This window comes from Rhipicephalus microplus, chromosome 3 (assembly GCF_043290135.1).
Source record: "Rhipicephalus microplus isolate Deutch F79 chromosome 3, USDA_Rmic, whole genome shotgun sequence".
In the NCBI taxonomy this organism is placed as follows: domain Eukaryota; kingdom Metazoa; phylum Arthropoda; class Arachnida; order Ixodida; family Ixodidae; genus Rhipicephalus; species Rhipicephalus microplus.
Window position 1 is genome coordinate 202,156,020 of NC_134702.1, and position 21,248 is coordinate 202,177,267.

General features: G+C 44.0%; 1 protein-coding gene across 1 annotated transcript; it reads right to left on the reverse strand.

Annotated features, from left to right (window-relative positions):
• Window positions 1-349: 349 nt before the first annotated feature.
• Window positions 350-21,240, reverse strand: LOC142804102 (clathrin heavy chain 1-like). Its single transcript, XM_075890675.1, has 8 exons — window positions 20,817-21,240; window positions 20,574-20,674; window positions 19,197-19,327; window positions 16,323-16,475; window positions 13,292-13,410; window positions 9,776-10,069; window positions 3,495-3,665; window positions 350-468 (listed from the first exon to the last, which is right to left on the reverse strand). Exons 1-8 carry the CDS (start codon window positions 20,892-20,894, stop codon window positions 367-369), a joined length of 1,149 nt encoding a protein of 382 aa, XP_075746790.1. The 5' UTR covers window positions 20,895-21,240; the 3' UTR covers window positions 350-366.
• Window positions 21,241-21,248: the final 8 nt, after the last annotated feature.

Genomic DNA, 21,248 nt, shown 5'->3' on the forward strand with positions numbered 1-21,248 from the left:
GTACAACATTAGCTTGGCTTGGCTTCCTCAAAATCTGAATGCAGCCTCTATGCTTAGTGTAGCACGAGGCCACTTTTTTCTTTCTTTTCTTTTTTTCCTGCCCGAGCTTCGCAACTGGGCATGTCACTTGCGTGCAGGTACAGGCTATACGCATGCAAAAGAACCACACCGTGCGCACCTTTTCGTGCCAGAAAGGCAAGCGGCACAAGCATGGCATGTACACACACTAAAACGCTTCGCAGCACCCTGGCGGAATCATCACACTTGGTCTCCACGATGACTAGACAAAACACGAGAGCATTACTTTGACCCAGTGCAGCCCGTGCGCTGCCTTCAAGCAGTATCAGGACCGGCGAGGGTGCACACTCAGGGCAAGGTCTGCCGCAGTCGAGTTGCGATGCCCGGTCTGTTCACCACCTCTACGATGCGCCGTAGAAGCGCCGCCTTTTTTATCTCAACTAAGAGGACCTGTGAAGTGCAAACAGAAAAACAACTGTATAGTTGACAAAACTTTCACAGACCAAAAAAAGATATCCTCTTAAGTTTTTCACAACAACTTAAATTTGAGATGGGCTACATATTCAACCTTGCAGCACATTAATGATAGTCAGCGCACTGTCACAGAGCATTGCAAGTGTTGCGCTTCATTCAATTAAAGAGACAGCATGCGTGAATTTGAAAAAAAAAAAAGGGGGGGGTGGTGTAACATGCAGCAACGATGACTATTCAGCGTAAGAATGTCAAAAAAATTTACAAACTCTGAAGCTACATGCCTCAGAATTGGTAAGTTTCAAAGCATAAATATAACTATAGGGCACATGGTAAGGGATGACACTAGGTTTAGATTACGTGGGTAAATTTAATATGCATGTAGACACAAGTTGTAAAGGACGTTGTTGCATTTTCCCGCAGAGAGCTGCAGCAAACATTGTAACAAAGGCAAAATTTGTAAACATTACCTTTTTGGTGACATACTATGTCACATCACACTGAGTAGACAGTTGTTTTTTAAAAAAAGTAATGTGCACAAGTCTAAATTTTCGAAATGCAGTTAAGAAGCCTTCTAATAGCTGAACCCTCGAAAGATTTTTACAGCAAAGACAGTTATGACACCACAACAACAGACAATTTTGGTGCCATAGTTGTCCGCCGCCGCCAGTGTCTATAACCGCTATTGCACAAAATGAGAAAAAATGAAATGAGAAAAAATTTTTATGGTTGCATGGGAATCTAACCCGAGCTCTCTATGTGGCAGTTGAGTGTTCTATCTACAGAGAAAGAAGTACTTGAGGAGGAGAAAGTTGTAGGCCACGGCAGCGCATGAGCGTCACAGAGAAAATGTGACTTTTCGCTGCAGCATGACAGATGAGGCATCGCAGTAAGGCAATGCTTTTATCGATAAGGGCACGAAGTGTACAAAGGTGTGATGGCAGCAGATGCAAAAACCACCAGTACATTTTTGATGACAACCCTGTTATAACGGCCAAGTTCAGCTAACTAGTCAGCCCTACACGTGAAATCGCGCAGTTGCAAGTGTAATGTACACTTTTAATGGGCAACAACACAAAAGCGCTGAGCTGCCGTTCACTACTACTTCTTTAATATTATCTAGGGTTTAACATCCAAAAACAACTATATGATGAGAGATGCCGTAGTGAAGGGTTCCGGAAATTTTAACTACTGCTTCTTTGTGACAGACCACTGCGTCGAAAAGATGTGTTCCTTTCAAGAATTCAAGAAGTAAACCATCACTGCGACTGGGTGCACTCAGGAATAGATTGCACACAAGAAAGACTCGTGGCAAAGGCATGCACACGGTACAGCAAGTGCTCCGGCAGTGGCCGTGCAGGTTCGGTACGCAGTGCTGCACACAACTAAGAACAATTGACGCCCTGAGGCATCAAATGCTGCATTTTAATGAAAGAGCAGAGATTTTCATGCACTGACACACTGGTGGTGGTGTACAACTATGGCGCTCAAAAATGATCCTAGTCGTGTTCACATAACAGTTTTTGTAGTAATATACAGCAAATGCAATTATAAACAATTAGGCACCTATGCTTGCAATATGCGTAGGTGTCAAGGAATGGCAGTTGCTGTCTAGTTTATGATACACTAGACTATTTATATTGAAAGACGCAGGAAGACTTCATTAGGCAGGACCAGCATGATCATTTATTCCGCGATGATTGCCTCGTCTTAGAACAGCAACGAACGAGCCCGATCGCGATGATGATGGTGATGTACAAGTGAGAACGATGAAGTATGATAAATGTGCTTACAATATATATAATGTAAATGCTTACAGTGCAGGACTGGCTAAACTAATTCCGCTTTTTCTCACTCCCGTTTGCCCAACCAGAGAACTCCATGTATTTGTATACTGCCTACTGAGCAGTACCCCCAAGATGAAAGACCACTTATCATGAGGCTGCTGAAAAATTCTCAGAGAAGCAAGAAAGCGAATGCACTTGTTAGCAGGTGTGCAGTGGCTGAGCAGTGGTGGTTGGTGTTCGCCACTGTTTTTGACCATGCGTGCGCACCAGTCCAAAAAGTTAGTCGGTGATTTTCCCCTTTATTGTGCTTTTTTTCCCTGTGTTTTTTATGTCGGGACCGCAAGTCCAAGGATGTTAACAGTCAGAATTACACGACTGCCTGCAATGTTTTGAACGCATATAGTCTTTCAAAAACAATAGTTTATTTAAAGTGCAATACTGCTTATAGTAGGGTTATTTGCAACTGCAGCAAATTATGTTAGAAGTTGTCTACGCAGTAATGACGGAGTGAAAGGCTGACAGAGCACAACAATGTTAAGAAGGCTAGAGATGGCTTGTTAACTATTAGAGGCACATGTGGGCGTTGGCATCTTATTCATAAATGTTCTATTTTACGCAAGCAGCAAATAAAATTACTAAGCCATAATACTAAGTTAGGCAAAGAGCGCATGAATAGAACATCTTTATAATCAGCTAGGAAGTAATTGATTTGTGATTGATTTGTGGGGTTTAACGTCCCAAAACCACCATTTGATTATGAGAGACGCCGTAGTGGAGGACTCCGGAAATTTTGACCACCTGGGGTTCTTTAACGTGCACCCAAATCTGAGTACACGGGCCTACAACATTTCCGCCTCCATCGGAAATGCAGCCCCCGCAGCCGGGAATCGAACCCGCGACCTGCGGGTCAGCAGCCGAGTACCTTAGCCACTAGACCACCGCGGCGGGGCACAGCTAGGAAGTAGGTGTTGTTCTTTGACCACAGCATGTGAATGCCCGAGTGTGTGCAGTCACATTCATATATTTTGTCTGGCTATGGATAAACCATGGCTAAAAGTTAGCACATGTGTCTACGTTCGTTCCTGTCTTGTTTCATCACATAAGTTCAGCATTTACCATTGAATATCTTGCACTGACAAGGCCAAGAATTGCACTCATAACCTAAGGATTATTTGCCCTAATGATGCAGGGCTGCGAGAATCACAATCTGAAGCTCACCTGGCCATTCCGTGACACGACCATGAGCCCACATGTGGGTGTGATCGAGGCAGTGAAGGTGATGTCGGGACACACAACGTGCAGACACAGAGGCGTCATCGTCTCCAGGTCGCACAAGTGCACAACACCGCACTTTGTCAGTACATACACCAGGCCCTGGCTACTGGACACCTGGACAGAGGAATGACATCGCAGTCGCAGGATCGCATGCCTGACATCGACAATTAATAGGTTGACAGATGATGCTTTATTTGCAGCTAAAGGAGCACAGTAGTGACACAAAAGGATGCTAAAGAATAACAACGTGCTGTGTTCGTGTTTTTTTTTTTCTAGCGTTACCTTCCTTTTTGCACACCACCCTATGAAAGCAACAATGTCATCGCATTAAAGAGGCAAAACTCTAAAGCTCAGTGCATCAACTCTGTCATCACCACAAGAAAAGTGTCATCTTCAAAGGAGCACTGACAAAAATTTCGCACCTTGATTTTCTGTGGAAATCAGTAGCCAACAACCAACTTACTATGGCTGGAAACCTCGATGGCTCGATCGTGCTGTGGCTAATTATTTGGAAAGGACTTTATACCTTAACAGTTTCAGAGAGCACTGAGTGAGACGGGACCCAAAGCAGTTTTCGTGTAAAAATAGCTGGATACATGAGAACAAAAAAACCACACACATGTGAGCACCTCATGGACAGCTCCTTTCAATGAAGGCTCCCTCAGAGATGTTGTAAATATGAAAGAACCAGCCAAAAATGCATTGTTGAAGCTAGGACATTACCCTCTGTACTGTCGTGGAAGCTTGTCCCTCTTTCCACTGTATATGTCTGCTAGGAGAGGGTGCTCACAAGGATCACAACAGTCAACACAGACTCAATACGCAAGTGGAGGTTGGTTGTCTGGAAAAAAACCAGAGATGCATTTCCCGTGTGGTGCCACGAAACGCACCTCTCTAAAAGGGGTTCAACTAGATATACAAAAACATTCATAACAAAAATATTTAGAACATAAATTTTGTAGGTAAATGACACTGGAATAGTATGAAAAATAATAAGTGCTCCCTACAATGCTCGTATTTATATACAGCAAAACCTCGTGAATTCTAAGTCACCGGGACCGTAAAAAGTCTTCGAACTAGGTAAGCAATTTTTTTAATCAACGAAACATACACAAAGTGGGATGCAAGAAACTTCGAATTATTGAAAGTAATCAGAGGAGCTCGTTGGCTGTGCGGGCTAGTCTGCAGCTCCGAGAGTTTTGTTTTTCAGCAATACCTCTTGACAATTTTGCCAAACACAGGAGAATTTCCAGCCTCGCTGCTTGCAGCACAGGAATAAAAAAGTTTGGCAGATACCCGTATCTTTGGAATTGATTTTAAGCGAAGCATGTGGATGAAAGGTGACTGTGTGGTAACTTTTTTATTGAGCCAAACGTTCGAAGTGGCTCTAAAGATATGTACAAATGAACGCACAGACATACGTTAAAGAACCGCATATGTTTTATATTGTCACAGGGAAACAGGGACGTGGATATGAAACAGGAAGCACAACTCTTGGCACAAAAGACCAAGAAACACCACAGCGTGCACGCACCGAACTACCTCGTTGTCCTACTTCGAGAGGCTGGCCTCTATACTTGCCAGCTTACCTTGTGTCTTCCTCTCAAGAGCGACCATTGCGGTTAATTGACTAAGGTGCCAGAGATGACTATGGAGGAAGATGGTCACATCAACGAAAAAAATACAACTAATTGTTCACAGTTGCATAACGATTAGGCTTGTGTGATAAGAGAATTTTTAGTTCAAAGTGAATTCGAAGTGAATCGCGATTTTGGTCACATAATTTCAATCGAATTCGTTTAGTATATATCATGTATATAATGAGAAATGGGCATAGTATTTGTCATGACCTAACTAACCTTCGCAATATTTTTTAGGAACTGAAACAAGGCCTGTGCAAATGCTATTTTTTCAGTTCAAAGGACGTGGAAACAACTTTTAATAGTAGCAGCATTTCACTTTCAGTAGAATGAAGGTGATAACCTGTAAAATATGTTAACATTTAAAAATTACTATATACACAAAGCATATAATTTGGTATAACAAGCTTTTAAACTTGAAAAACGAATAATCAAGGCAAGCGCTCATATAACCTTGAAGTCGGGCTTCGCAGCAGTGCGGGTTTTCCTTAGATGGTTGTTCTCACATCTTAGCACTCCCTTGTTGCAGTGAAACCACCTTTATTGGGAGTTACATGCGGACTACACCAGATGGTTCATTTCAAATACTTCAAATTTTTCACCAACTTAAATTCAAAACAAACAGAATTCCCATATGGTAGTATTCAAAGGATTCGGTGAAGGATTCGAATATTTGCGCAAGCCTAGTAACGATGCCAACAGGATCATGAGTATTTGCGACACCAGAAGTGGTAAGCTGATATGAAGTGCTGGTGCTCGCGAGGACGGTAGCCCTGGACACTGCTACATAAGTGAACTTCAGCGGATGGCACCTAACTACAACTTAAATTAACCCAACATGACGGCTGTATCCTAAGAGTACATATATATTGTTTACAAAATTGGATAGCCAGCATAGCAACCACAATAGACGTTTCACGAACATTAGGGTCTATTTAAAAAGTAGTTACAAAACCTGGCGTGGCTTTGTGGTACTACAATACTTGATTGCCACGCAGAATGCTAGGGTTCGGATTCCTGCTGAGGTTCCCACATTTATTCTTTGCATTCGGGTCAACGCTGCCAATGTCAGCTTTTTCCTTAACTCTCACGCATTAAAATTGCCTATGTCTGTTCTCGCTGCTCCTGGGTGGACACAAACTGTCATTCACCTGTGGCACATACATCTGGTGGAACGGGCTTGACGACATACGTATGTGATGGTATTGTGACATTATTTATGTCATGACCAGAGATTCATATTCGTCAAACCATATTATCCCTCATACTAATTTTCTGGTAAAATAAAGAATTTAATAATGGCCAGTTTGACTGAATTCGGGATGTGATTTGGCTGAAGACATGATAACTGAAGTTTTCGAACTGAGCTTTGCACATTGCCAGCAGTTCAGGTGCGCAAATAGCTGGAGCGACCACCAATCGAAGGTTCACATACATCCCCAATTCCAGTAAGACTGTCCTTTGGTGATTTATTTATACTTCCAGAGTGAATGGGTAAATCGTGATGCACTGACGTTGCGAGAAGCCTGAAACACGTTTTCCATGTGTCACCGCTGTAGAAAAGCACGTCTTCTTTACCACAGGCACAAATTTTACTTCACCCCTGACAACTTTTTTTTTCTTTTGCGCAGGCAGCAGTGAGGCTGGGCACTTCACCTGTCATTTGTTAATATCGCTACAGTGTCTTAACTTATGGCCCCTAAAATCCTTCGTTTCCATGAATTTGCGCAACAATCAGCATCGGGAATTGGCACATGGCATTACAGTTGGTGTTACAGCTGATGATTACAGTTCATCTCAATGGCGGAGGGTTTTACTTTGTGTGGCCGTCTTACCAAACGAAAAGTACGGTATTACCATATTTGCACATGCAAGTATGGTATGGCACACTTGCAAGAGGGCACATGTGCAAACTTTAACGCACTAAAACACGTTCCAAAACGAATACCGCGTGCACCATGATTGCGTCTATCTTCATATATATGGTAAGCTTCACATCGTGAGAAAGCTACGTACTTAACTGACATCGATGTCTTATCGATGTCATGTCAAACAGCATGCCACGAACTTATTCCTTTATTTTTCGTGACAATATTAAAAAGCCTTAGTTTGATGGCAAACTTCCTAGCGTAAGCATTTTAGCCCATTGCCGCAGCCACAAACTTGGACGGCTTGGACGAGTGGTGGCATTTGGCGGCATTATGCGCAAGCAGGCAAGCACCTATGAAGGTCTGTTCTACTTTATGTAAGAGAAACAGCAATGCTCGTTGACCTCCAAGTACATTCGAATCACAGCTGTCTTTGTCCTCACAGCTCTGAGGAGCTTGTGCACGTGGCACAGTCAGTCACAGACATGGTGTAGCGTGGTCGGTGTGGTCACTTACCCACTGAGCGTTCACTCTCCACAGCTTTCACACTTTTGATACTCTGTGCTAGCAGGACCACATGCCCTGCATGATTTCTGGTTTTTGCTGACTTGTGCATCACGCGAAGACAGTACTGCTCTGCTAGGTTCTGGTTTCGGTGTAGTGCTTTCATGCCTATATTAATTATTTTGGAATTTGCCGAGTATTTGTGCTATCAGGTGCATGGCTGGGGCATCCAGAGAATGTAGAAGCACCGTCACTTTGACATTGTCGAAAAATCGCCGCAGATCACCTTTAACCACAAGGCCACTTTGGCAGGTCCAAACCGATCGTCAAACCAAACCAATCAATAGCTCTATTTAGGTAGCAGTTCCGCTTAAGAGATTTCCATTTACTGAGCGTCTTCTGTATTTTTTGCAGACGATATTGGTCCCCTCAGCAGCGAAAAAGCAAAGAAAGAAGAAATCGTGCACAGTCATAAAACGTCTCCCACCACACTATGGGGCAGGGTGGAGACATGCTCAGTGCATCCTTCTTGGCGTGAAGAAAAATTATACAGATTGCCAGAGCAACGTGTCGACCCACAGAAGTAGCTCTTAGATTGCATGCAGAAGCTGACAGCTAAGTACGCATGGCGAAAAAGTTACTTCGGGCTGTGAAGAAAACCAAACGCTCAATGGCTACAGATGTCCCAGGGCGACTTGAAACATTATCGCGGTCAAAGTTTGAAGCTAAGGTGCAAGTGGCATCTTCAGACTCAAAGAATGTGTCCTCGTCACTCAAACCAGGTGGTGTGCCAAGACACCTTTAAGCGGCGCAGACACGCATGACGTCATGGCCATGGGCAACTAGCGAAACCGTATGTGGCCCTATGTAAGATTTAACAACAAATGCGAAACGAAAAATTTTCGACACTGGCTGAACAAGACAGCTCTACGTGTTATATGTGTGGTGGACCTATGGAAACAAGTTTTGATCAAATATATTCTCCCGGACTTCAAGCAACAGCTCACTAGTAATAGCTGGTGAAACTTTCTCGTAATTATTACCGATCAACACTGTCCCTTTGTGAAACTGACACTTACAATTCGACGTTTTACTTGCAAACGTCCGTGTTATTGAAGCATTATCACAGGCAGCACACATTCCTCTCTCATGTGTCAGCCACGCCAAATTTCCCAACTACACATGCTCATTGGTTCCCAGAAATGCTCAGTGGAAAACCACTAGGTCACCACAGCGAAAAAAATTCAAACCGATTCTGAAAGCTTAGAGCCTGGACTAATCACTAAGAAGTACTAGGTGCATGACAAACCATTCCAACATCCTCAAAATTAGCGAATCAAAGTATCGATGACTGGTGATCGAGTTGAATAAGCATGGCAATGAAGGAGTCAAGTTTCGGTTGTGAAACGGCGAATTGATGCAATTTAAACCAACTAAATTTTGTAACTATATGTGCCAGAATCACTCTCGATTCAGACAAAAGGCATAAAATAAAAAAAATCTCCAGAAAAGTCACTTTGTTCACATGTCCAACTGCCCTCTACATAATGCCAACTGAATGACAGCTTTACGGACGGTTCAGTGACATTAAATGGAACAACACCCCTCTCTTTCAGACCGCACTACTAGCTCTGGGAATACTGGCCCTACCACACTTTGCTGACTGACCAATAAGCAGCATTTACCCTAACATGCATGCATATCAACTAGTTGGCCTCATGACAAACAAACGAAGCATTGGGAAACCCTGAGGTCAAGAAAGGTGCTGTCATTCTTCAACCTGTTCTTTTCCAAAGCGTGTCACACCCTTTACTTGCCAAGAATTATTTTTGAAGTATCAATAAGTACATTATTGAACTTTACACACTAAAACCATAAAATGATTACGAGGAACACTACAGTGAGCCCTCCAGAATTATTCTGACCACCCTAGACTCTCTAATGGGCACGTCAATCTAAGCACAGCACTGTCTTTCCTTCTCACGCCTGTCGAAATGCGGCCATTGTTGCCAGGCATTGAACCCAGAACCTTGTACTTAGCAGTACAACACGATAACTGCTAATATCATAATAGCTACACGACAGCATTCCATACATGTAGCATGCATTAATTCAAAGCACATTTAAAATGACAGATACCCCTTTTGCTACATTTTGGCAGCTACTATCTCATGGGAGCTCATTTCTACTGAGCAAGGAAACCTCGACTGACCTGCAGACACACAGGGAAGTCGAACTTGTCAAGGGGGTCGAAGAACTCGAGCGTTTCGGCAATGGGTCCCCGCAGGGCGCCCCCTGAACTGGCGGGTGGGCTCAGCTCGGTCAGGTGGAGGCGCCCCTCGGGCCGCTGTCCCGCAGGTCCCCGGTCGGCCAGCAGCAGCAGCTGCGAGACGTACGGCTGGTCCTGGAACTGGTGCCTGCATAGCTGCACGCATTGGCCGGGCAGCAGCTGGTTCACACGCCGGTCCACGCTGTACAGCTGGACCAGACCAGAGACCACCTGCTCCTGCAACATCCACACCACAGGAAGATGAAGCACTCACCAGTTCTTCCATGCATGCGAGCTTTACACTGTGGTTAAAGTGAAAGCTTTACCTGCCTAATCAGAAAGGAAAAGTCATCGTCAGCACAGTCAGTGCCATCAGCGTACACAATACTAGGATACAGCGAGATGTTCTAAACAGGGATGGTGATAATGTTATCATCATGTTGACCACGAACTATATTAATCAAACGATGATGGTGCCAACTATCAATGATGACAATAAACATCAGTGAAGAACATGATAACGATGACCACAAGAAATGGCTTTCACTTTCAAGTCATCTTAGGCAAATCCACGAGGAGCCCTTCTAGGTCCTTTTGTCAGATTTTCATGCTGAAGTGACGTTAAAGAACACACCAGGAAAGGTATAGGTTGATGACTGAATTGCCTGCCTGACTAACTTGTCACCAATGAAAAAACACACAATAGCATCTGTGCAATTGCTCGTTTTTGGGACGAGAACTGGTGGCGTGATCTCCGTCTACAACTTGAGCACAGCAGCGGTGGTCAAGTGGCATAGCATCCGATTCCAGTGCAGGCAGTACCAGGTTTTGATTCCCAGAGCCACCAAACATTCACAGATTCTTTTAATGGGGAGAAGAGTACCTCAACCTGGCACTCGGTCGTGTCCGTACTGAAAGGTGGCCTTTCTGGTTTTCTCTCTTCCTCCTCCCTCTTAACCTTTCAGGTGCTGCCTTTGGAGTCGCAGAAATAACAATATTTTCTGCCCTAAACCACACTCCAGACAATGGTCATAGAAGGGAGCACACTATCACTTTTATTAGAATGGGTAAAGAGTGCCAGTGCACCCTCGAACTTGTTCATTTGTTTTCACTTATGCATTGCTACCTAAGCTTGGGACATGACTGGTTGATAAGTGTTGTCAGCGAGAACTGGCATGGGGCCCAATGCATCGGAGTTAGTGCATGTGCATTGCCGCATGGTATTGACCAAGATTGCAAGGCCAGGCATAATGAAAATGGCTCAAATTTAACAAAAGTAATAAGAAGTGCTGAATAAGTTATACCTTGCTGCAATTGCAAATTGTTCAACAAATGATAAACAAAAATTAACATCATCATCAGAATGGGAACCCTGATGCGATGAAAACAAGTAGCATTGTGCACAGGTCGCATCAAGGGTTGAATGGCGCTAGCGCGGGTGCTGCGGTGAGCGCTGGAAGATTCGTTCGAAGCGATGGCTGGCGTAGGTTCTGTGGTTTCTTCAGAGTGGACACGGGTGCTGGACTGGAGCTGGCACTTGTTTTGCCTAGACTACCACGACCTTATTATCGGTAAAGAGATTCCCGCCGACATTCGACATCGAAGTTGCCAAAGACCAGATTGATGCACATTCCTCTTATCGTTGTGGGTAGTTTCCATTCCGCCGACACGCACTTCAGCGTGTGCACGCCACGCATGTAATCGACGATCCATTCTCCTCCTCCTCGGCTGACGTCATCGTTGAAGTCTCCCACGACTATAAAAGGTGCGCGTCGACACGCCTCGCCGCAATAAATCAGCGTCTCCCTCCAGACACCGCTGAACCTGTTCTTTCGACAGGTGGGGAGCAAGGTACAGCGCGAGGATCGCGATGTCGCCGACGCACACGGCAACGCACTTGGAGCAGGAGCCTCTTCGAGAGGTTCCGGATGGTTCTTCCAAGTCAACGTTGAACATGCATAGCGCAGGCCGACTCTGAGCGTAAACAGCAACTCCTCTAACGTTGCAAGCCATGGAGAGGGTGAAGTGAGAGAGATGACACGCAGCAAGCAGCGACAGGCTAGGCAGAGAGTGACGTCAACATGTGTGCACTGCGAGGGAAGGTGTGACCTACTTGGCAACGCCCTAACACCTGCGGCCACGAAAGCGCAGTGCGAACGGAGGGACTGCTTTACACAGGCTAATCAAAGAGCTGCTTCGCATTTAAATGTGAACAGCTCCAATCTGTTGAGGAAGCTTCTGAATAATGATAAATGCTCAGTTTTCGCAACTTCATGACAGAGCTGTGTGAATGGAAAACTCTCGGTGCAAAGTGAATTTGAATGCATATCAAGTGTCAGCACAACTCGAATAAACCATTTTTTGAATACTTCCTGAATGTCTCCAGCATATTTTTCAAATACTTCAAAGCAAAATTGCAGAAGAAAAAGTTGGAGAGGATTCCTAAGCATATTCTTATGAGATAGAAACATGAAAAGGATTTCTTTTGGCTATGTTAATAAAGCACCAACGGGGTGGTGTTTCATGGTTGTCTTACAAAGAATGAGGCAATGCAAAGGCGGAACTGTATTTATGTGCACGATTTCGTGCAATCAAAGCGTTGCTGACAACACTTTACCCGTGTAAGGCAGCGAAGCCATTGCATCAGCCTCACCTCCTCTTTCAGCTTCTGTCAAGCCCAACTGTTTGTAGTGGAAAGGGTGTGCTCCCTTCGAGTGAGGAGTTCCAAATCTGCCTGGTAGACATCAATATATATAAGAATATCTCAAATTTCGGATGCTAAAACATTCGGCGCCCAATTTTTACATCTTCCTGCCCCAATTTAAGATCCAAAATAGCATTTATCGAGCCCCCACATCTATCTTGTCCATGTTAGAACCAGCGTTTTCTCGAATTAATGCACTTTCAACCATTGCAGAGACCTAAAGGCTGCTTTGCCGCAATACAAAAGTGTAAGAAGGTGAAGCTTATTAAAAAATCAAAGTAGCACAACAGTTAATGAGACGTTGACTATATTTGTCTTTGGGAAGTTCGAATAGCTTGAATAGTAAAAGCATGGTGCGAATCGAATTGAATAGTGAACACTATTCAAAATATACTCGAAACTTAGAATATTCGCACATCCCTACTTTATGAATAAACTAGCAGTAGCTGTATTTACTAATTATACAACAAAAAAATAAATAAAGTGCACAGCTCTAACCTGTTAAATAGGTTTGCTAGAAAATGCATCTGTAGAGTGTTTGTCGATGTTTGGTTCTATATTCCACATGACGTATTCATGTGTAGCTTGTTTACAAAAGATTTCTAAATCTGGACATCTCTGCCACTAAGTGGGTGCAGACTGCCGCTCCACATGAAGTTTCAAGAGTCTCAAAAGCAATAAATTCTATTTACATGTAGTAACTAACTCGGAAATAAGACATGACTATTGAAAGAGGCAGTCTGTTTAGTACCCACCTCCTGAAAGAGTCCTGTGACAGCCAGCCACTTGAGACCTGGGTCAGTGACGTAGCCCACCAATTCCGTGTTGCGTATGCGCTGATGAAGCGAGAACATGAACACCGGCACTGTGGGTGCTGTGATGGACAGAGAAAAAAAAGGCAGCACTGTACTCTGCGACACTAGTTAGTTATTTGGACCAGAATATTTACAACGCAATAGGTTCAGTTACGCAAGCCTGTGGACATAACATCCTTTTGAGATTCTCCGTGTTTCGCCCATCTTTTCTTCCATCCCAGGCTGCTTGGTATAACAATTAAATTGAAGTTTCAGCAAGCCTTTCCCTACTATAAAAATAGCAAAAGGAGGATTTGCAAACAAGCACAAGCCTTGACTTGGTTGTCCATAATTAGATGCCAACACCGTAGTATCTGAGGTATAGCGCATCCAGAACGGGACAGAGAAGAACACACATAACACATGCACAGCGCTAACTTTCAACAATGCAGTTCATTACGAGAATCAACGATACATATACCCTAACACGGCGCTTAACAAACCACGGGCTAAAACCAATCTTGCAAGCAGTGCAGTTGGCTACCCCTCTTTAATCACACAAGCATAATTGGAAGAAACACTAACGAAATGACAGGGCTCATTATTAGCTTGTGCAAATAGTGAATTTCAGGTTCAAAGCGAATACTGATTTTGATCGAATAATTTTGAATTAAATGGTATGTATGACATATAAAAAAAAGAGAATAATTATCATGCCCTTACTACCCTGCACAATATATTTTTTTAATTGAAATAGGGGCTCTATGCAAATGCCCTTTTCTTTTTTCTTCGTTCAAATGAAGTTGGAACAACTTTGAGTAGTAGTTTCAGTAGGATGGGAGTGATAACCTGTAAAATATTAAACGTTTCAAAATTGATTACACTTGGAGCATATAAGCCGTCATAACAAGCTTAATAAAATGAAGAATTGATTTGAGGGTAACATGTTCCTTTAAAGGGGCCCTGCAACACTTTTTTAAGTAGCCATGGAGCCAGTAAACATCCTTGCTGCCTCACAAATTTACTGCGGCAAAGTTTCTAGAATCAGTTTAGTACGCGCGGAGTTCTAAAAATTTGTCGCACGCTGCAAATGCATTCTCTTTTCTCGTCCCGACGAAATGCCTGGAAGATAAGCAGGAAGGAATGGCACCGTGAAAGAAAATACGTCACACGCACCTTGTGACCTTGAGCACTTTTTTTTTCCTTTGAACACACGGCTTTTGAGTGCGATCGCACAAGTACTCATGGACAAGCGGCAGCCCCTGTAACGACGAGCACGTCATGCTCAAATCAGCCAATGGCTGGGACCAGAGCCGTCTAGTATTTCTTCTTGGCTGTGACAAGTGATTTTTGAGCTTATAGTGTCATTTGCCGAAGTAAGAAAGCAATTTTTAGCTTTGAAATTTTATTGAGAATTACAGGCTGTGTGCTGTGCTACAATATTTGCCATTGCAGTGAAACCACTTTACCGGCGGTGACATGCGGACTAATATACATTTATTCGTTCTTTGCAAATACTTCGAAAATATTCGATAATCTAAATTCGAATCGAAGCAAATTCAAACACTCAACTATTTGTTCGAATACTCTAAGCATTCGAATGTTCGCACAAACCTACTCATTATAGAAGCGCGATTCATCACCAAGTTTGGTGACGTGCACCAGCCAGCCATATGTATCATTATCAGTGAAACAAATAGAATATTTGAGCATTGCGTGATTTGCTTTGGATACACGATTTCAGGTTTGAGCACGTGGTGTGTTACGCGCCATGTTAGGGTATATGTATTGTGTATTCTCGGACTAAACTGCACTGTTGGAAGTTGGGGCTGTGTATGTGCAATGTGTCTTCTCTGTCCCATCTTGGATGCGCTATACCTCAGATATTACGGATAACCAACAAGCCCGCCGTGCAACCGTAGCCAACACCATGCATGCTGAAGGATGCTTCCCCAGAAATTTCCATCAACCCTCGAGGTCAGTTTGCAAACTAATTTACACACCACAAAACCATCAAAACAAGCAAGACAGCACACAGGACTTATAGCTTTTCATACTCCAGTTGGTTTATGCTGTTTGCATTCAGTGCAGACTACCAATTATTCCTGTAAGCCACACTACTGTTTCTAACGATTGTGAAAGTGTGTTCAGCAAACTTGTTGGACTTAGAAGCAAAGTAAATGTGCTTGAACTCCGTTGAATTCTTGCGAATTTGAACGAGCGATGGATTAAAATATATATCCAGCTCTTGTCGATCAGAAATGCTCCGCATGAGAAAAGCACAAGTTAGCGAAGTTCACTATCGATATAGAGCCTGCACCCTCTTGGCCGTACATCGTGCACCATACGCAGTTCATTATGACCATGAAAAAATGCGGCCATCTCCACTCGGGAAACGCCATCGAAACTGATGCACTCTTTCGTCAAACTCACCCTCGCTCACTTTTGAATCGCCTCTTACTGGTTCCCCCTCTCCACTACACCTTGGCACTCCCTTTATCGGTGCAGCACAGGCCTGCCCCTTCTTACAGACTCCCGCTCTCGCCACATCATGAAGCTACGTAACCAGCAGTATGCCAATAGCAGACGCAGAAACATTGACTGAAAAGAGCTTCACCATTCGCTAAACTTGTGCTAACCTAAAACAACTTTAGAGCAAGTCTAATAATAATATCAGAGGTTTTGCATACAAAAACCACAACATGGTTATGAGGAACGCCACAGTATAAGCTCCGGAAATTTTGACCATCTGACATAGCACAGTACAGAGTCCTCCGTAGAAATATGAAGGCTGAGGCTGGGATCGAATAAGCCGTTTCCAGCACCGTACCAAACCTGTACAGTACCCTTTGTCCTTCGGTACTTTGCTCAGTGGCAACCTGGGTCTCACTGCAGCAGCGCCACTCCGCCACCGCTGCACCATCGCGGCAGGCAAGCGTAAGCCTAGCCCCTGAGTATTGCCTTGACCATCCAGGTGCTGCACAGTACTGACCCGAAGAGCAGTCCCAGTGAAAGACAGCATCTCGAGTGACCAGGCCCAGAGTGGACGGCGTGACCCAAGCCCAGTAGACGAGATCTCGCTCCAGCCGGCTCTTGTGCAGAAGCTTCTTGGTGCGTGTGCTGTACAGGTACAGCGCCCACTGGTCTGCATGCAATCGAGTGGCCGTGCACACGTACAATTATTTCACGACCTCCACTCATGCTGGTTTTACATTATATCTTAATGTAAATTTTCCCTCTACCATCTTTTTCTCGAGCCTGTATCCTTCCTGCAAGTGTGGGACAGTTTAAATGCTCATGGAGGAGTGCGACAGCTACAATGCCTGTAAACCTTCACACAGTTATTATTCTTTATAATTCATACCACAAACTATTACTGCTAGAACAATGGGACAGGTGGCAACATGCAAATGGTGTTGTAATTAATCAAATATTGCTCAGATATGAATACAGGTCACATTTAATAGTTACACCACCGTAAAAAAAAAAGAAAATGTAGGCTTACCTCGAGCTGTAAGGGGATAAATTTAAATAGGCTAAGCTCCCCTCGGCATTCGCTCACAGTTTTTCTTGCATAAGAATAGACCATATGACAAGATTAAACCGGTTTTTATGGAAAAACAGTTCTTGCTGAATGTAGAGGAGGCGATAAAACACTTCAGGCGCATCATATAAAGGCCAGAGTCTGCTGCACATTCTCCATGACAAGAAAACTTGTTTTGCTCGATGTGTTTCACAAGGTACCCATGTGCAACTGTGGATGACATTATGTTTAAGAGCTAGCAAGCATGTGATGAAAGAAAATGAAATTCTGAGGCTTTACACACCTTAACTATGACATCATTCATTACTAGACATGTCAAGGTGAGAGTGAATGAATATCTCGATTTTCGGAGCAGATTCTGGAGTCGAAAAAATGGTGCTTTATAGCAGCTTCAAGTGTTTTCGGAGCAGATGGCAAGATGTTCTAAACGACTTGTGGTGTTTAAAGTGTCATTTAAGCATCTTATAAATATGAATACTTATCAGACATATTGCCCATGCATAAAATAATTATTTCAAACAGCATGAAACAAACAATTAAGCAGATAGATGGTCACTGAACACTCAGTAAGATGAGCTACCTATATTTAATATGCCAATACTTGGGCTAGAAACCATACAAAAGCGATAAACCTGAGCACCAAATAACAAAAGCAGCCACTGCGACACCGAACTACTGCTGAAGCAGCAGTTTATAATCAGTACGGGTACTGTATGCTATTTTCATATTTTTGACCAAAAGAGCGTGCCTTGAATATTTCAAAAGTAAGATAAGCTATAAACCTGAAATGCCAGTTCTTGTGGCATAAATGAGCCCAAAGCTCATAAGATGGTAAATGCAATCAGACCTACAATAAAGTAATCACAATCACAGCCGCAGTTAGTAATCGTTATGATGCTGAAATATTCTAACACATTTTGCAAAAATAGTCTGCTTGATATATATATATATATATATACAGTTATAAACTTCGAGAATAGTGCAGTATAGGAAACAAAACAATAAAATATTTATTTAATCCTAACAGTTTCGGCTGATGGACCAGCCTTTTTCGGAGGATGTAAGTGAAATGGTACAAGTTCCCGTAGCAGAGGGTCTGTGTGTGTGTGTGTGTGTGTGTGTGTGTGTGTGTGTGTGTGTGTGTGTGTGTGTGTGTGTGTGTGTGTGTGTGCGTGCGTGTGTGTTAGAATTGTCAATATGCTAGTATACAGCCAGAGTTAATTATTTGTTTGTTTTGCTTAGGCCCGCTGAATGGTCAGGCAATAAAAAAAATTGCCAGCTCCATCTTGGAGCAAGTTCTGAGTAGTTACTTACAAAAATAGACTTTGAAGCAGCCTTTCTCTTTTAGAGCAACAGTTACATCACTGCATGCACCTAAACAGAAGTGTTTTATTGTTTTTTATTTAATTTCTGTGTTCCAGGTAAGCATGAGGCAACAGAATATGCAAAACTAAAGCCAGTATAACACAATTAATTTTTTCAATTCATTCTATGCCCTGTTTATCATTTAGAAAAGATAACAGACTGATATAACACAAGTGGTGCCACTGACCAGAGAATGAAAAGGAACAGTAGTACAGGAATGGCTTCATTACATTACACAGTTCCAAACTGCTGCTATGTTCGCAAAAGTACATGACCAATTCCCGAGTGTTCTCAGGATTCAGTTTCCAAACAGTGCCATTATCAGCAATTTGTATACAGAGAATTGTCACCACTGACGGCTGAAGCACCAGAGGTGATGTCATCCTTATCTTTTTGCAAATGCTTCTTGCCTCGTCCTTCGCAGTGCCATTTGATGTAGCATGAATTTTTCGTTGCTTCGCTTGTTTCAACGACATCATCAGATTCAAACTACTGAAACGGTGCCACGAGGCAAGACGAATGCTCATAAAAAAGGGAACACGAAACACAATTGCCGACTCTCAATTGAACTTTTACTCGCATGCGCAGAACATAAATATATACTCACGCATGGCTTCACACAGATAACAAACCCGCACATAGACGTATGACAACCAGTGTGAGCAACCAATAAATATACACAAAAACAATAGTATCTCTACCCATTTAAGTATAAGATTTATGTATTTTACAAGGCTACAGACAACAGGCTGATGCAGGATTCTTTTTCTTTTTGTATGTGCCAAGCCTTGATAATCTCTCCAGTTGTCCGGTTATGCTGCCATGACACTATGCCGGTTTCACCAAACCGGGGTTCATCAGATGTTTCTCTAGACTGAATAGTCTTTAAGCACCACTTTAATTAATCTTGACTTATTAAATTCCCACAGTCCCATATTGCACTGATGCATCGCTTACCTGTGATGGCTAATAAAGGCTTGTCTGGGTTCAGCTTGGCACAGCGTGCCTCGACTTTGTAAGTCTGAGGCGCAGACCTCTGTGGGTTGAACACCGTCACCACGGAGCACCGATCGGCACTGCTCGAAGCGCTGGAGCAAATAACATTGAAGTGTCACACCCCCAGTTCTGGCTGACTTGAATATACTTCAGATAAGCCAGCTTCTAGCTAGATTCGCGTCAATGTACATTTTCACACACTCTAGTTCAAGGACATTGACTACTGTTCTTGCTGACTGAGCAGAGAGAAAAACCACAGACCGATGTGAGAGGAAATAATTTTGGAAAGTCAGTCACATATGCCATTGCAGCCGGGCGCTATGGAGGCACTGTTGCAGTTTTCAAGAATTACTGGCTAGGTGGAGAGGTGCATGCAGGCTATACTATTGATTTTCTTCGTGACAAACAAGTGTTACTGTGTGGTGAGAGCAGGCTGCAATCATGATGGTGTGCCTTTACTCCCTCTTTTTCTCGCTTGCACGTTACTCTTGTGTTTATGCTGAATCCTGCCTGCCCCCTCCTCCCTTCCCATTGCACAGTTTAGCGTGGCATACCAAATGTTTCTATGTGTTTAGCCTCCTTCACTCCCTGTTTCCCTCCAGTTTAACGTTGTTGCCTCTGCTTTTGCAGTTGGGCAGTGATAACAGGATTCTAGGAGCTACGTGCTAGGCAAAACCTTATTTGATACTACACCTCAAATGAACAACGATTAAGCTCTGCAATCTGTAGACATATAGGAGACATTTGTTCATATAGGAGAAAATTAGGAGACATATAGGAGAAAATTAGGAGACATATGTTCCCCACACAGTCAATGAAAATTTCAAACACACTGGATGCAAGCTTATGAGACAGGAACTAAATAAGAAGCCACAGGGGTTGTTGTGCGAGCCTGGTTTATCACCCCCCTCCTCCCCCAAGCCACGGTTTTATATTGACCAATTTGAACACCATTGCGCTTTATGAAACAACCGCTTGATACTGCTGTCATATCAGAAGTTACGGTGGCGTCAACGCGAATTCTTTGCTTCCAGAGGGTGTGCCAACGGGGTATTCATCGATATCACACGAATCTAAGATGCCAAATGTGGTATGTCATGTGTGCGGGAAGGCGTACGAGCGACGGGACTCGGCATAGCTGTGCGACTCCCATTATACAGTAAAATCACTTTTGTTTATTTGAGCAGGCAGTGCTTTCAGACGTGAATATGCCAAGCACCTGGCATGGAGAGAACGTCGTGCACACTGGGGGGCGTGAACAGGCAGCGCGCGCGCTTCTCGGACAGATCTTACCGCGCTCGCGAGCTGCGCCAGCGGCCCAGCCGCGCCAAAACTCACTTTCGACAGGTCATGGTGTGGCGAATGCAGAGCCACTGGCTCGGGGTGATCGTGACACGCGGCCATGTCACATGCTCCAACGGAATGCCCAGCTGAGTCAACTGAAATGCGACACCAAACACGCAGATGTCAGACATCTCGTGCCGCGCTGTATCAGCGCGCCACTCCGGACACGCCAACCTTCCTACAGCGCCTAAGGAATTGGACCGCTCCCGTCTAAAAGGGGGACTCGGGCGAATTTACCTGTACGAGTTCTGTAACGCAGAGCGAAGGACCGATGCTTTTCGGGTCGACGGTCGACTTTTTCCTGACGACGGACATCGTCGGCCGCTGTCATCGGACGATCGCGCTTGGCAGCGAATGACAGCGTATCGCCAGTGGGAGGGTACGTGAACATGGGGGCATCGGGTATCGCCTTATGTCACCGCCAACCGCGGCGTTGCCGCCAGCGGGGACACCCTACACGACGAGCACAGCAGCAGGGAAATTCAGCAGCAGGCCGCACGCATACATCCGCAAAAACTCGGTCCGGCGTTGATGGCGATGACCATGGCATCGTCGTTATCCCGCAACCTGCCCATCTGTCATCGTGCCACCGGCTACGGAAACAGGCAGCGGACTAAACGGCAAGTTCTCTATCTCATGTGACAACGATGTCCGTTCAGACTTTGACAC